We start from the raw sequence: 14,506 nt of genomic DNA, 5'->3' as shown, positions 1-14,506 counted from the left end.
TGATTGTACTGCAGAAAGGGCACTTCCACCACTGTTTTTCATAAATTAGTAATTACGGTAGTCATGCTTGTCTTAATTTGTGTGTGTGTGTGTGTGTGTGTGTGTGTGTGTGTGTGTGTGAGATATGTTTGTAATACAACCCATGTAGTCAATTATTTTCCTTTTTGTTTTGACATTATCTAATTATTTTAGAAGGAGCTGTAGGTGCATTATTATTATGGTAACACTTTATAAACTCATGTCTATAATGCATAAACTGCTATAAACATACATGCAGAGTTATAAACAGATTATAAAATGTTATAGCACTAGTAGTAATAATTATTCATAATGCTTTATAACAGTAATCACAACCCATTATAAAACATTTTATAATAATGTCACAACTTTTTCCTCTATGTATCTCATAGGTGAAAATATCTATAAAATATTGGAGGGGAAAAAAAGAAAGGGAGATACAGTATAGCCTACTCTATGCAAAAACTAATATAATGGTGCCCCCTACTGGGAATTGCAAATCTTTACATTACAATATAAAGTAGCTGTGTACTCTTTATCAGCCTACTAGCTATTCATTGATATGGGTTCACCAGAGTCTGGCACCTCTACACGAAAATGTAGAGTCTGATAAATGACTATCGATTTGCTCCTCTGACTGTACTGGTGATGTTTGCTGAACTGTCACAATGTTCTTCACAGGGTAAAGAATAATGTTTTTTGTGCATTTGCCATTGATTAGTCACACAGGTTACAAGTAATGTTATGAGGCACAACCTCCATGTATATGGAAGATTTTGAATGTTATTAAGTTTCCTTTTTTTTTTTTTTTTGTCCCACGATTTTGTAACCCATTTTTCACCCCTGTGTCAATCATCCTGTGATGTGATCCTGGGCTCTACACACCCTCCGCCAACCTAGGGAGAGCAACGGACTTAACTCATGCTTCCTTCATGCTTGAGTGTCCAAGTTGCTCCTTTACACCTGAAAGGGGGGAGTTTCCCTGGTTGGACGTAGCGCATGGAAGGAACACGTTATTCCAACCAGTTCCTTTCCCCTCCATCAGGCGTCCCGGCTGGCCAGGGGGAGGCAGTTTAGAGACCAGGATTACTGCATGTTTTTGTGAGGGTACCTACCCTAGGGGACACGGGGAGAACATGCAAACTCTACACAGAAAGGCCCTTTCGCCAACCCCGCCTTCGGGTATGGGTACTGATGACGCGGAGGAGGAAACACGCCGCCAGCACCCACAGCGCCCCGAGCGGGAATCGAACCCAGGACCTTCTAGCTGTGAGGCGACAGCACTACCAACTGTGCCACCATGCCCCCAAGTTTCCTTTTCAAATATTATGCAATCCTTGCATTTTTTTGGTGTTTTAAGTAGTATAGATAGTTAACATGGTTCATGCACATGAAAGAGGGCCAGTGTACAGTTAGGGTGGCTATTTTAATAATTATAATAAAGTATTAATCATGCTACTCTATATTGAACAAGTTTAGACTTATAATTAGACCCATCAATATATTATCTCCCATCTGTGCATTCTGTCTGAGAATTGTGTGTGATGGATAGTATATGAAATCATAAATCTTCAACCAGTGACCACCTTATGAGGTGTGATGATTATCGCATTGAACTCTCACTACTAGACAACATACTGTCTACACATTTGTGATGACATTTGCATGATCTGAGAGACAGATAAATTGAGCGTTGAGCGGCAAATGTACTATCGGTTGTACTTTGGACTTTTTAGGCTGTAGAATGTTTACCTTCCAATCAGCTCACCACTTGCTCAAACAAGTATAGGATTAAATTAGGAGGTTGAACAAGCAGTGCCGAAAACTGCTTCCATCTGTAGCTGATTTCACCAGGTAAGTGTTACAGTAAGTACATATTTGATGTTATTACACTGAAATGTAACGTTTAACGGTACAACATAAGAGCATTAGATGTCATGATTTCCAACATTATATGTGTCTCTCTCTCTCTCTCAGCCATGACTAAGGCCAATCCCCAGCCAGAGGCCCAGCGTGTGGAGCCACAGGTTCCAGATGGGGGCTATGGCTGGGTGATGGTGGGGGCCATGTTTGTCAGCTACATGCTGGTGTTTGGTGTGATCCGCAGTTTGGGGGTTTTCTTCGTGGAGTTTGTGGAGTACTTTGAGGAGAGCGCCCAGGCCATCTCCTGGATCAGCTCCATAGGTCTGGCAGCAGTGCAGTTCTTCAGTGAGTTCACGTCTTATTTCCCTCTTAATGATTTATTACGTCACTGGCCATTAGGGGGTTTAATTGTGTAAGTAATTATGAATAATTAACATATTGTTTGTCGTGTGTGTGTGTGTGTGTGTGTGTGTGTGTGTGTGTGTGTGTGTGTGTGTGTGTGTGTGTGTGTGTGTGTGTGTGTGTGTGTGTGTGTGTGAGAGATATGTTTGTACCCTGTGTGTTGGTAGCTGCCACATTATGGTACCATAGGCATAGAGTACTGAGTGATATGCTTATTGTATCATGAAGACATGACATGATTTTGTGAATTGAACCTTAATAATGTACCCTTAATATTTGTAATCTTTGTATGCTCTCTTTTATGTGGACATGATTACTGTGTGTGTTTGTGTGTTTGTGTTTGTTTGTTTTTTCCAGGCCCGCTGGGCACAGCACTGTGTAATGCGTATGGTGCCAGGCCAGTAGTAATGGCAGGGGGCTGCCTCACTGGACTGGGTCTCATACTGGCATCACAGGCCAAATGCCTCACACACCTCTACCTCACTATGGGCGGCATTACAGGTAGAGCATCTCTCTAAACAGCGCAATTTTTACGTAACAACCTATTCATCATGAACCAGGTGATGCCATCAAAATATATACAGAAAATAAAAACTATAATGGACTCTATTAATAATGTCTATGGAACCCCATATGTGGCCCTATAGAGAAAACGATTCCACTAGATGTAACTCTCCGCTAGGCCGAAGGTGTTTTATAATACTTGTACAGATTATGTCCAACTCCAAACATCATGCAAATCTCTACACATTATCTCTATAGTCTCTATAGTGATGGATTTGTCAGATCTTTCATATTCCATCCCGATTGGGTAAGATTGGCTTCCAAAGTTGCTGTTTTGTACAAAATGCCTCAAATCATTAACGCATCGTCCGAGTTTGCAGGCCCTGGCGGAGACCTGTGCACCATAGATAGAATACTTTATTGGCAGTTTAAGAAAATTACAGAAATTGACATCATTTTTAAAAAACGCCAAATGGACTTAGACACAAAAAAGCCTTCGCTTGTTTCCATTGTGGTCCACTTTGAAACATGAAACTATACACATACATACTGTACAGACAAAAACAACCATGGAACAAATAATAAATAATCCTTATATATAAGGCTGGGAGCTATATATATAGGACAAGAGGTACCCTGAGAGAAAAGTCCTGAGCATGGGAGAAGGGCTATCCAGGGTCGGAAGCTAACTATGACCAGTGAGTGTGTAGATGGAGCCATGATTTCAGGTCTTTCCTAAATATTGCAATAGAATTTAGGGATTTCAGGGCTGGAGGGAGTGCATTCCACAGAGTAGTGGCTGCGTAGAAAAAAGCATTTTTACCCATGAGTGTCCTGAAACTGGGGGGAACTAGATCATAAGGACTTCCTCTGGTTGAGTACCTGTGAGCTTCCCTCACTCTGGGCAGGTAGCCCAGCAGGTACTCTGGAACAGAGGCACCTAGGATCTTGAAGACCAGACACAATGAGAGCTGAGATACTCTCTCCTCCACCCTTAGCCATCCCAGGCTACTAAAGTGGGCAGAGGTAAGATGAGACCTGGGGTTCAATTTTAGCAGTAACCTCACAAGCTTGTTTTGGGAGGTCTGCAGCCTTGTTTTCAAAAGCTTGGAGATACCTCTGTACCATGAAGTACACGCATAGTCAAAGTGACACTGGATGAGGGCACCGGCCAAGGTCCTCATAGCACTGCTGTTGACATAAGGGGATATCCTGCCCAAGAAACGAGTTCTCTGGTTGACCTTTGAGATCACTTTCATTGCCATTTTTTCACCCGTGAGTTTGTTATCTAGTATAAAACCCAAGTAAGTGACCTCTTCCCTATTTGTGACCACACTGTCACCCACTCTAACTGAGAAGCCCGGGGACTTGTTGAGGTTATGACTTGAACCAAACAAAATAGACTCAGTTTTCCCAAGGTGCAGTGACGAGGAGCACACTGTTCTAGTTTTCATTTGTGGCCACAATTTGCCTGAGTCGTGCGCATTAATGGGAATTAATTATATCTTGTGGCAACAAAATACTATTTTGATTTTTGAGCACTCATTTTAGTAAAACGTGGCCTCGATATAGTTATTTTTCTCTCTATGGCCACTGTGTACTGCCGTACTGTACAATATTTAGCTATCAATGATTACAGGTTACTGTGTGTGCCGTTTATGATCAAAGCCACATGCCGTGTTCAGTGAACAAGCCTCACTATACAGGAAATATATCATATATGGTCTCTCTTCTAGGTTTGGGCTGGGCACTGGTGTTCACACCAATGATGGCCACAGTGATGCGCTGCTTCACACACAGGCGCTCCCTGGCTTTGTCTCTGGGATCCACAGGCAGTGGCATCGCCTGCTTTATTTTCACCCCGCTCTTCCAGCTGTTGCTGGACACGTACAGCTGGCGGGGGTCTCTGCTCATCCTGGGCGGGCTCAGCCTCAACTTGGTGGCCTGCGGTGCACTTATTCGTCCCCAGGGAGGTTCTAAGGTGGGGCAAGTTGCCAGGCTTAACTGGTGGTTTATTTTAGTACAAAAAGAAAGAAAATAAAATGTAGGGGAATATAACTCCCATCATGTTTTGCATGTCTGAGGGGAGACATGCACTATATATACTGTAATGGTGGAGAAATTAGTCCATATATTAATGGAATGTAAAATGTGCCTTCTCCCCCTATCATCCTTCCAGACAAAAACAGAGTCCAAGCCTTCGTGTTCTGCCTTCCTGTGGAAGGTCTACTCCTACCTGGAGTTGTCGTTGCTCTTCGAGAGGCCTTTCGTCACCTACTGTGTGGCCATCACTCTCCTCAACACTGGTTACTTCATACCTTACATCCATCTGGTGGCCCACGCCCGCCAGGTGGGATTGTCCGAGTACCAAGCTGCCTTCGTCATCTCTGCCACCGGCGTCACTGACATAGTGGGCCGCGTGCTGTCGGGATGGTCCGCAGACCTGGGCCGGATGCGTTTGATTCACTGGCACACTCTGTGGACGAGCCTGACAGGCGTGGTTATTGTGATGCTGCCCGTGGCGACGCTGGGAGGTTCCTACGCTGGTCTGGTGGTGTTCAGTCTGGCATATGGCTTCTGTGCAGCAGCTCTGAGCCCAATAATCATCACTGTGGTACCTCAGATTACAGGCATGGATCGCATGGTGGGAGGCCTGGGGCTCCTGATGATTATTGAAAGCAGTGGCGCACTCCTGGGGGCTCCGCTGTCGGGTGAGTGCACAATCGTGGTTTTCTAAATATTCAGTGAACGATTAAACATATTCATGGAATGGCTGGCTGTGTGACAATAGAGGTAAAACACCACCTACCTCTCAGAGGCCATGCAGGCTCCATTCCTTAGCAGTGGTACCTCTGGCTTGGCTGGATGATCCAGAGACACAGTTGGCATAACTGGGCAGCCAACCGGATTGTGCTCCGGATTGAGCCTACAGGTGGATGCTGGCTTAAGCCCTGCACTCCACACCAATGATTCGCCATGCAACTCCTTGCAACATGCAACTACTTGAAATTACTTGCAACCCCCAATGGCAGTTGCAAGGAGTTGTTTGGTGCGCTTGTCCTTAAAACTGTTTTGTTGCAAGGAGTTGTGACTAGTGGCATTGGTGCTGTACAGGGGAGACCAAATACAGAAATGGAGAGCAGCAGCAATAAGCAGTTGCATTTAATAATAATAATAATAGCTCAAATTTATATAGCGCTTTTCTAAATGCCCAAAGCGCTTTACATGGGAACACTAGGAACAGACTTTATTAAGAAAAAAAACAAAGCAAAACATAACAGATACAACAACAGTACAGGGTTAAAAAGATAAAAGGATAAACGAGACCTCAGCTGGGGAAAGCTATCCTGAAGAGGTGGGTTTTGAGTGAGGTTTTGAAAGCGAGGAGAGAGGGAGTAACTCTGAGATGGTTAGGGAGTTCATTCCAGAGTTTGGGGGCCGAAACATAGAAGGCCCTGTCCCCCCAGATGCGGTACTTGGCCTTGCGGACCTTCAGGAGGTTGGCTTCACTGGACCTGAGGGAGCGGGGGGGGGGGGACATATGGTTCGAGAAGATCGGAGAGGTAAGGGGGAGCCAGGTTATTGAAAGCTTTGTAGGTGGTGAGCAGGATTTTGTAGTGAATTCTTTGTTTGACGGGAAGCCAGTGTAGGTCGTGGAGGACGGGTGTAATGTGGTCTCTGGAGCGTGTACTGGTTGTGTGTGCACTGCAGTGAGAAGTGTCACACATCTAGCCGTGTGACTTGAAGTTATCTCAAGAGTCGACTCACTCCATCATCTTTTCAATGTCATGCAAAGGAAGAAACAATAATGCTTCATCTGTAGTAGTAGCAGCATGATAGATGAGAGGCTTTCAAAGCATCTGTTATACAAGCTCCAAGGACAAACAACAACACATAAAGATGGAGACTTTGGGAAAACAAATTCAATGTTTAGAGATAGATCTAAATGAAAAGAACAATCCAACAAAACAAAGATCTAATACTTTTGAGAGCCAAATTTAATAAATGATCTACTGCGTGCTATAGCTGCAGGAATACTTCATGTGCTGTACAGTAAGGGATACTTACATTATACATTATTATACATTATACACTGCTTGCATTATGTGTGGCAAAATCATTGTAATCACTTCTGTGATTACAAAGGCCAAGCGGTCAACAAATAATTTATCACAATCTGTCAATGAACGCGAAACAAGAGATGATTGTAGAGTAGAGGCCCAAAAAGGTAAACATTTATCCTTTACATTTTTGAAAAAACAGCCATGAGACTAAAATCAGGAGTTAAAAGTTAAGGTAAAATATTTGTGAGGCATCTCTACGGTGAAATATATTTCCTTTCCTCCTCCTTTTCCTATCTTCCTTCTCTCATTGGTTCTCATGTTGTCTGTTTTATCTCTCTCCAAAGGATTCCTAAAGGACTATACAGGCAGCTACCTCGCCTCCTTTGTGCTCGCTGGTAGTTCCCTCCTCCTGGGAGCCCTGGTCATCGCCACTCTGCCACACTACTTCTCCCGCACAGACCCGCCCCCTCCTCGGAAATGTTCCACTGACAGCAAAAAAGAGGCTGAAAGTGCAGAATCTTCTGGACTGATGGATAATCATCCTGCACCCGACCCGGATAAACTGTACCCTTTGGAGACCATTTTCTATTCGGAAACCCTTCCAAGCTTTGCTGAAACAGTCCCAGACCAGAATTACAGTCTGTGCTCCTAAACTAAAGCAGGAGATGAAGAATGAATTTGAGTGGCTGAATGGCCCATGACCTAGTAGTGAATGTAATGCATTCACTAGGTGATTATCTTTGATAATCATGTTTGGGACCATATTGCTCCAAAGTCCAACAGAGCCATGTACTTCAGTTGGGCCCATGCATTAATGTGCTCTAACCTTTGATGCAACCACCAGGCCAGGGACAAAGGCTAGCAATGCTTAGATGCCTGTAGCCGTTCCAAATACCTGTGCTGGGTACAGGATTGGACGTTTTCTCTTTTTTGAGGGGCTTTAAGGGTCTGTCTAAACACAAACATTGAAGACAAAAGTGTGGACGCAATTTTTGAATTTATTTGTATTGTATTTTTATTATTTGTTTTGGTATTTCCATCTTATTAAACAATAGAGAAAGGAAAAGGAGTGTACAAAAGTGTAGACACAGGCCACTAGCTGGATCCAGGGTTTTTTGGTGTGTGTCCTGTGTCCACTACTGTATGAATGTGATGTACGCACAAACTGGTTGAGCCACCAGTGAGAATGTCTGCAGATGTGTATATTTATCCTTGTGCCTGTTGGAGAGGGCCTTCAGGCTTCCTAGCATATAGCCCTGCTCAGCCTCTTGGATTGTATGACATGGGGAAATGTGTAACCTTTAGGGATCAGACTCGCCTCACACTCCCTAAATGAGTCAAAACTCCATATATCCTATGTAGCCTACACGTACTAGGCACTCATATATCACATGTACATGACATACACATAGCACATCACTGCAGGCCTTACAATACATGCACTACAGGTTGGCATGTACTGCTTGTAGTCGCACACATCTACAGTATACAAGTTACTGTCTGAGTTGAAAAGACATTCACGAAGTGGAGAACATCGGGTGAGTTTTTGTAATAATTTGATGTCTAACTAAAATACCAATCATAGAAAATGTGTTTTCCATTGATATTTCTAAGTGTCACTAATGAAATGTTACTTCAAAGTGCTAGCAGCTAGGGTTAGCAGATGATCTGATGGAAGACACCTTTATGTGAACATAACGAAATAGTGCCCCCTACTGGAAATTGTAAAACATTGACATCACAGCTTTGTGTTGACACTATTATTTAATTCATGCTATACTGCAGTATACATTTAGTTAAGTATCACTTATACAGGTATGTTAATAACTGTACCACTCTACACAAAAGGAAGTGTACAACTGAATTTTATTTCTTCATTAGATACAAGTCTACAGCATCTGGTATCTGAGACAAAACAAAGTAGGAAACAATATAATATAAAATAAAATAATCCATAATTAAAACAATATCGTAATACTTTAGAGAAAAGGTATTTCCAAAAAAAATTACTCCAAGGGCCAAACGGAACAAAATCATTTCCCTTTATATAAAAAAAACAAAAGAAACATAAGGTAGGAATTATGGACAGATTTCTGGTGTTAACCACTAGCTACACATAAAGACACCACATGCTGCTCTCTCTCTCCTTTAACTATTCCAATGTTCCCACTTGGGCAAATTGTTCTCGTCTTACGAGTAAACACAAAGAATTTACTGTTGGATTGTTCCGCCCCAATGAAGTCAACGCCAGCTGAGCTATGAGCTAACATGTGGCTGATGGCCAAGAGTGTGAGTGAGTGTGTGCGTGTATGCGTGCATGCGTGTGTGTGTGCGTGCACGTGTCTGTCTTTATGGCTAGACGGAAACCCCAAAGGCATGTACCACCATGTTTTTAATGTGTATGTGAGTGCTTGTAAGCAGATGTGTATTAGGACGTATGCGGGAAGTATGAGCGTGGTACACCTGTGTGTGTGTGTGTGTGCCTGCGGGGGGCTCATGGCAGTATAGGTTAGCTCTTGGGGCCTGCGCTTTGGCATCTGTTGAGCTTCTCTGGGTTGTTTGAGGCCATGTGGGAAAAGTCCCTGAAGATGTCCTGATATGTGTCATCACCTGTAAGAGACACGAGAGGAAAAGACCTGGAAGTTAACGTAGTTCAAAGCAACGTCGGCCATATAAACCCATCAAGACCAGATTCTACAAAATAAACATCATGAAAAAATGTTTCTATGGTCAGTGGTTCTCAAACTACCTGTACTTCATGTCAAGGACCCCAAAAATGTTATGTAATTGGCCGCCGACCCCCATCTGAAAATATGTTGTTTCAAGGACCCCCCCGGATGCAAATATTTTAAAACAAATAGTTTAAAATAATGGTTAAAGTGGTTAAATGCTATCAGGTGACACGGATGTCCTCAGGTCTAAATGGGTTAAAGCTAATGATACTGATCTCATGAGGGGATGCCCCCGATACATGCCAGACACACATGTTGGGTTTTAAATGCACTGTTCAAGACACCAGAATGTACAAACTGAATAATATGGTCTGTTCCACACCCTATGGTATAAGAAAAGATAATGATCCCTTTGTGCTGTTTTTCTTTCCTTATGTAACCTCAGGCGTAGCACAGCATACTCGCAACATACACATCATTCATCGATTCAAAGCCTGTGAGTTAATGCAAACTATTTTATGAACTATTTAAAACTTTCTAGCCCTAAGGCAAACAAAGCATGGCAAACATGAATGAACAAATGCATGCACACACATGCACACCCACACAGTACCTCATAAGATGCAGTGGGGGGCACACTTTGCAAGCAGATGAGACCAGTTGGAGCGACTCAGTGGACAGAGGGCATAGGCACGTGTACGGTGCATGAGCAAACACACACACACACACACACACACACACACACACAAAGCACAGCACATCAAATACTGACCAGCAGTGTGTACTGTGACAAAAAAAGCATCATTTGTCCATTCCTTCATGAGTGTTTTTTATTTCAGTTGAGTAGTGTTGACAAAGAACAACTCCAATTTCAGTTTACCTCATAGCAAGCAGAGGAGGGGCCTTAGCCCCTGGGAGTTCTCGTGGAGGAATGGATGCTTTGCAGCATGAGAACATCACCCCGGTAACAATAACAACGTTGTGAACAACCTCGGGTTCAAGAACAGCAGTAAGCTCTTTGAAGCCTGATTTACACTTTGTCACACAACGGTGTCACATGCTGAAAATATACCCAATGTACAATTAAGCTGAAAAGCTCACAACCAAGCTCGTACTGTAGGTTGGCTATTTTGGTATTTTTGTATAAATTAGGCATTAGAATTTGTTAGATTCAGCGTGAGCTGCAGTGGTTCTCAACCTTTTCAGGGCGCGACCCCCCAAAATAATTATATTTGAACTGGGGACCCCCACCCTGACAAGGACCTGGGTAGGGAGAGAGAGCGACTCCCCACCCTGAGATAGGGGATAGGGAGAGAGAGCAACTCCCCACCCTGAGATAGGGGATAGGGAGAGAGAGCAACTCCCCACCCTGAGATAGGGGATAGGGAGAGAGAGCAACTCCCCACCCTGACGAGGACTTATAGGGAGAGAGAGCAACTCCTCACCCTGAGATAGGGGATAGGGAGAGAGAGCAACTCCCCACCCTGAGATAGGGGATAGGGAGAGAGAGCAACTCCCCACCCTGACGAGGACTTATAGGGAGAGAGAGCAACTCCTCACCCTGAGATAGGGGATAGGGAGAGAGAGCGACTCCCCACCCTGAGATAGGGGATAGGGAGAGAGAGCGACTCCCCACCCTGAGATAGGGGATAGGGAGAGAGAGCGACTCCCCACCCTGAGATAGGGAGAGAGAGCGACTCCCCACCCTGAGATAGGGAGAGAGAGCGACTCCCCACCCTGACGAGGACTTGTAGGGAGAGTGAGCGACTCCCCACCCTGACGAGGACTTGTAGGGAGAGTGAGCGACTCCCCACCCTGAGATAGGGGAGAGAGAGCGACTCCCCACCCTGAGATAGGGGAGAGAGAGCGACTCCCCACCCTGAGATAGGGGAGAGAGAGCGACTCCCCACCCTGACGAGGACTTGTAGGGAGAGAGAGCGACTCCCCACCCTGACGAGGACTTGGATAGGGAGAGCGAGCGAGCGACTCCCCACCCTGACAAGGACTTGGATAGGGAGAGTGACTCCCCACCCTGACAAGGACTTGGATAGGGAGAGTGAGCGAGTGCATTCTCCGGCAGTGGCGTAAGACGTGGTGTCGCCCTGTGGATAGGAGTTGAGGCATTACATTTAGTTTGACTCCAGATAAATATTGCCTTACAATTTTTGCCTCTTTCTTCAATTTGGCCAACCTGTTGTTGATTACTTCTTTCTTTCTTTTTGTATTAAAGAGGTCCTTCAACTGTCACTTTGTCATCTGAGGACCCCCAAAAAAATCATGTGTGGAGACCCCCCTGGGGTCCCGACCCACAGGTTGAGAACCACTGTTCTAATAGAGAAAAAAATTAAAACGCCTGTGGCCATTAAACGGGTGAAACTCATCACTATTCACAGAATAGCGGGAAAATACAACATAATTCCATTCTTGAGAACCAAAACCCTGCATTAAAGTTACCTTACATCTGTCATACATTGAATCTTTATATTCCATGTACTTAAGTTCTATATAACACAAAAATGAATGGAAAAATATCTATTCCCAATGGTGGCCTGCACACTTTTACTGTTCTGTACTTTACATACAGTACATTATAAAGATCACAGCAAAGTCGAATCAACACATAGTATTTTACTGCGTATACATTAGAAAACAACAGGCCTATTGTAGGCTTTTTATAATATGTTGAACATCACGACTCAACATTCCCTTTTGAGGTTGTAGTATAGAGAGACGGACTCTGTCATAAAGTGATTTTGTAGTATGTATGCAGAATCTGTTCATAAAGTGCCAGACATTTGTTCTTCTGCAAAGTGCAACGTGGAGAGTCCCTTTTACACCCTTTTGTCCCAAGAAAGACTACTGTACTGTCTTTGTTATTAGACCCCGCCACCCATTGTACGGAATCTCTGGGAAATCCTTTTCAAGCCCTTCTTTACAAAGCATCATATTTCTGAGTGCAAATTCCCTTTCTCTGTTTTTTCGGAACGGAAATACAAGCCTCTTCTGGACTAGTAATTATGAGTTTATTTTCACTGACTGATGTGGCTGAAGAAAGGCCATTGTTCGGCATTGTGTTTATGTTGGACCCGAATGGAAACAAGACCGCAAGGTCTTTCTTCGGTGCTGTCCTTTTGGACCAATGTGCTTGACTGTACCCTGTACACCGGTTTGCATTTTATTGACTAATAAAATGATCAATTATCAAAAAGAAAAATTATCAATCAATCAATGTGATGGGGTGCAGCTTGAACAATGCCCCATCCCTCAGCCTCCATCAACTACACCTCCCCAGCACCCCCACTACAGTGCCCAGCCACTAATATGGTTCTTTAGAGCCTGCAGGCTTTTCCTGGTATGGCCCACTGTCCCGCCCCCTGTCCCGCCCCCTGAAGCCCCACATGATCCCTGAACCCCCGAGAGACCTGATTGGTCGTACGCTCCTGTCCCGCCCCCCGAAGCCCCACATCCCTGAACCCCCGAGAGACCTGATTGGCCGTACGCTCCGTCCATCTCCCTCATCTCCTTGTTCATCTTGGCAATCCGCAGCCTGATAGGAATGACAGGAGAAGAAAAAAAGAATGTTTAAAAAAAAAAGTTACTGTAAATCATTGTTGACATATTATCGGGAGATGACCTATGTTCCCCAGGTCCTATAACATTATGTTCCCCAGTGTCAATATTCTGTTAACACACATTATGCCATAATGTGTCCGTTTACATTATCTAACTAGCTAGCCTGCTAACATTACCTATAGCCAGCGGTGCACATTATTGGTGCGCATGCGTCGTCAAAACGTTTGCCAACACACACACATGAACACCACTCACAGAGTAACAATGTCGGCGTTGGCGTTCTCCACTGCGATGGTGATGGGGTCGTTTTGGTTCTTGTCTTTGGCGTTGTAGTCCGCTCCTCGCTTCAAGAACAGACAGACTAACCTGGAGGAGCACAGAGATATGCGTTATGCGTTAAGTCAGTGGTTTTCAACCTTTTTCATATCAAGGCCCATTATTTCTTCGGCATTTGAGCCACGGACCACCCTTTGATGACCCAAAACTAAAGAATATTTTGTTTATCGTTGGATAAGATATTGTCCACAATTCCATGCTGTATTAATGTTGGTAACATTAGGAGAGATAACAGGCAAAACGTTGATCAAAATAACAATTATTTTACATTCCCTAATTGTTTAGACTTCTTGTGTAATTAAAGGTATATTCAGTGATTTCACTCAAAAAACCTTAGGTTTCGTTTTTGGCTGTGGGACCAAGCCTTTCGTCCAATCAGGATAGAGAGTCAAAAACGAAACCTAAGGTTTTTTGACCCCCAGGGGTTAACTGGGGACAGGGAGGAACTCCTTATATGGCCAGCACACTCTATAGTAGGGAGGATTATCACAACAAAACAAAAAAATAAGTGATATTTGAATTAAGTGAAATCACTGAATATACCTTTAAGTAATGCAGATGTTGTTTTACAATAATGTAACTCTTGAGAGGGTCCATTTGGTTTCATTTTACGCTCTCAAGAGTTAAAGATCTAGAAGGGTCCATTTGGTTACGAACTTTCCATCATTTAGCTGGGGACCACCTGGAATCCCCTCAAGGACCACTGGTTGAAAACCAGTGTGTTAAGTGTGGTTGTGTGTGAATGTGTGTGCGTGTGTGTGTGTGTGTGTGTGTGTGTTACCCTGTGTGACCCAGTGTGGTGGCATGGTGCAGAGGTCCTTACCCTGTGTGACCCAGTGTGGTGGCATGGTGCAGAGGTCCTTAACCTGTGTGACCCAGTGTGGTGGCATGGTGTGTGTGTGTTTACCCCGTGTGACCCAGTGTGGTGGCATGGTGTGTGTGTGTTTACCCCGTATGACCCAGTGTGGTGGCATGGTGCAGAGGTCCTTAACCTGTGTGACCCAGTGTGGTGGCATGGTGTGTGTGTGTTTACCCCGTGTGACCCAGTGTGGTGGCATGGTGTGTGTGTGTTTA

The 14,506-nt window shown here is 44.1% G+C and overlaps 2 protein-coding genes across 3 annotated transcripts in view; one reads left to right on the top strand and one right to left on the bottom strand.

Moving 5' to 3' along the window:
* Positions 1 to 1,997: 1,997 nt before the first annotated feature.
* LOC310876013 (monocarboxylate transporter 13-like) lies at positions 1,998 to 7,503 on the top strand (the record flags this gene model as incomplete). Its single annotated transcript, XM_083789460.1, has 5 exons — positions 1,998 to 2,226; positions 2,641 to 2,784; positions 4,524 to 4,768; positions 4,967 to 5,498; positions 7,196 to 7,503. The coding sequence occupies 5 exons, from the start codon at positions 1,998 to 2,000 to the stop codon at positions 7,501 to 7,503; spliced, it is 1,458 nt and encodes a 485-aa protein (XP_083645586.1).
* Positions 7,504 to 8,700: 1,197 nt separating this feature from the next.
* Positions 8,701 to 14,506, bottom strand: part of acap1 (ArfGAP with coiled-coil, ankyrin repeat and PH domains 1) — a 28,534-nt gene continuing 22,728 nt past the window's right edge. For both annotated transcript variants that reach the window (XM_083789272.1, XM_083789273.1), the window contains 3 exons: positions 13,352 to 13,462; positions 13,009 to 13,070; positions 8,701 to 9,461 (listed from right to left, as the gene is read on the bottom strand). In XM_083789272.1, coding sequence (XP_083645398.1) covers positions 9,361 to 9,461; positions 13,009 to 13,070; positions 13,352 to 13,462 — 274 coding nt within the window. In that variant the 3' untranslated portion in view covers positions 8,701 to 9,360. The remainder of the gene's footprint in view (positions 9,462 to 13,008; positions 13,071 to 13,351; positions 13,463 to 14,506) is intronic.

This window comes from Protomyctophum parallelum (genome assembly GCF_964188405.1).
Source record: "Protomyctophum parallelum genome assembly, chromosome: 18".
NCBI classification, from domain to species: Eukaryota; Metazoa; Chordata; class Actinopteri; order Myctophiformes; family Myctophidae; genus Protomyctophum; species Protomyctophum parallelum.
The sequence above is the reverse complement of the archived record's forward strand: the minus strand, read 5'-3'. Positions and strand labels throughout refer to the sequence as shown.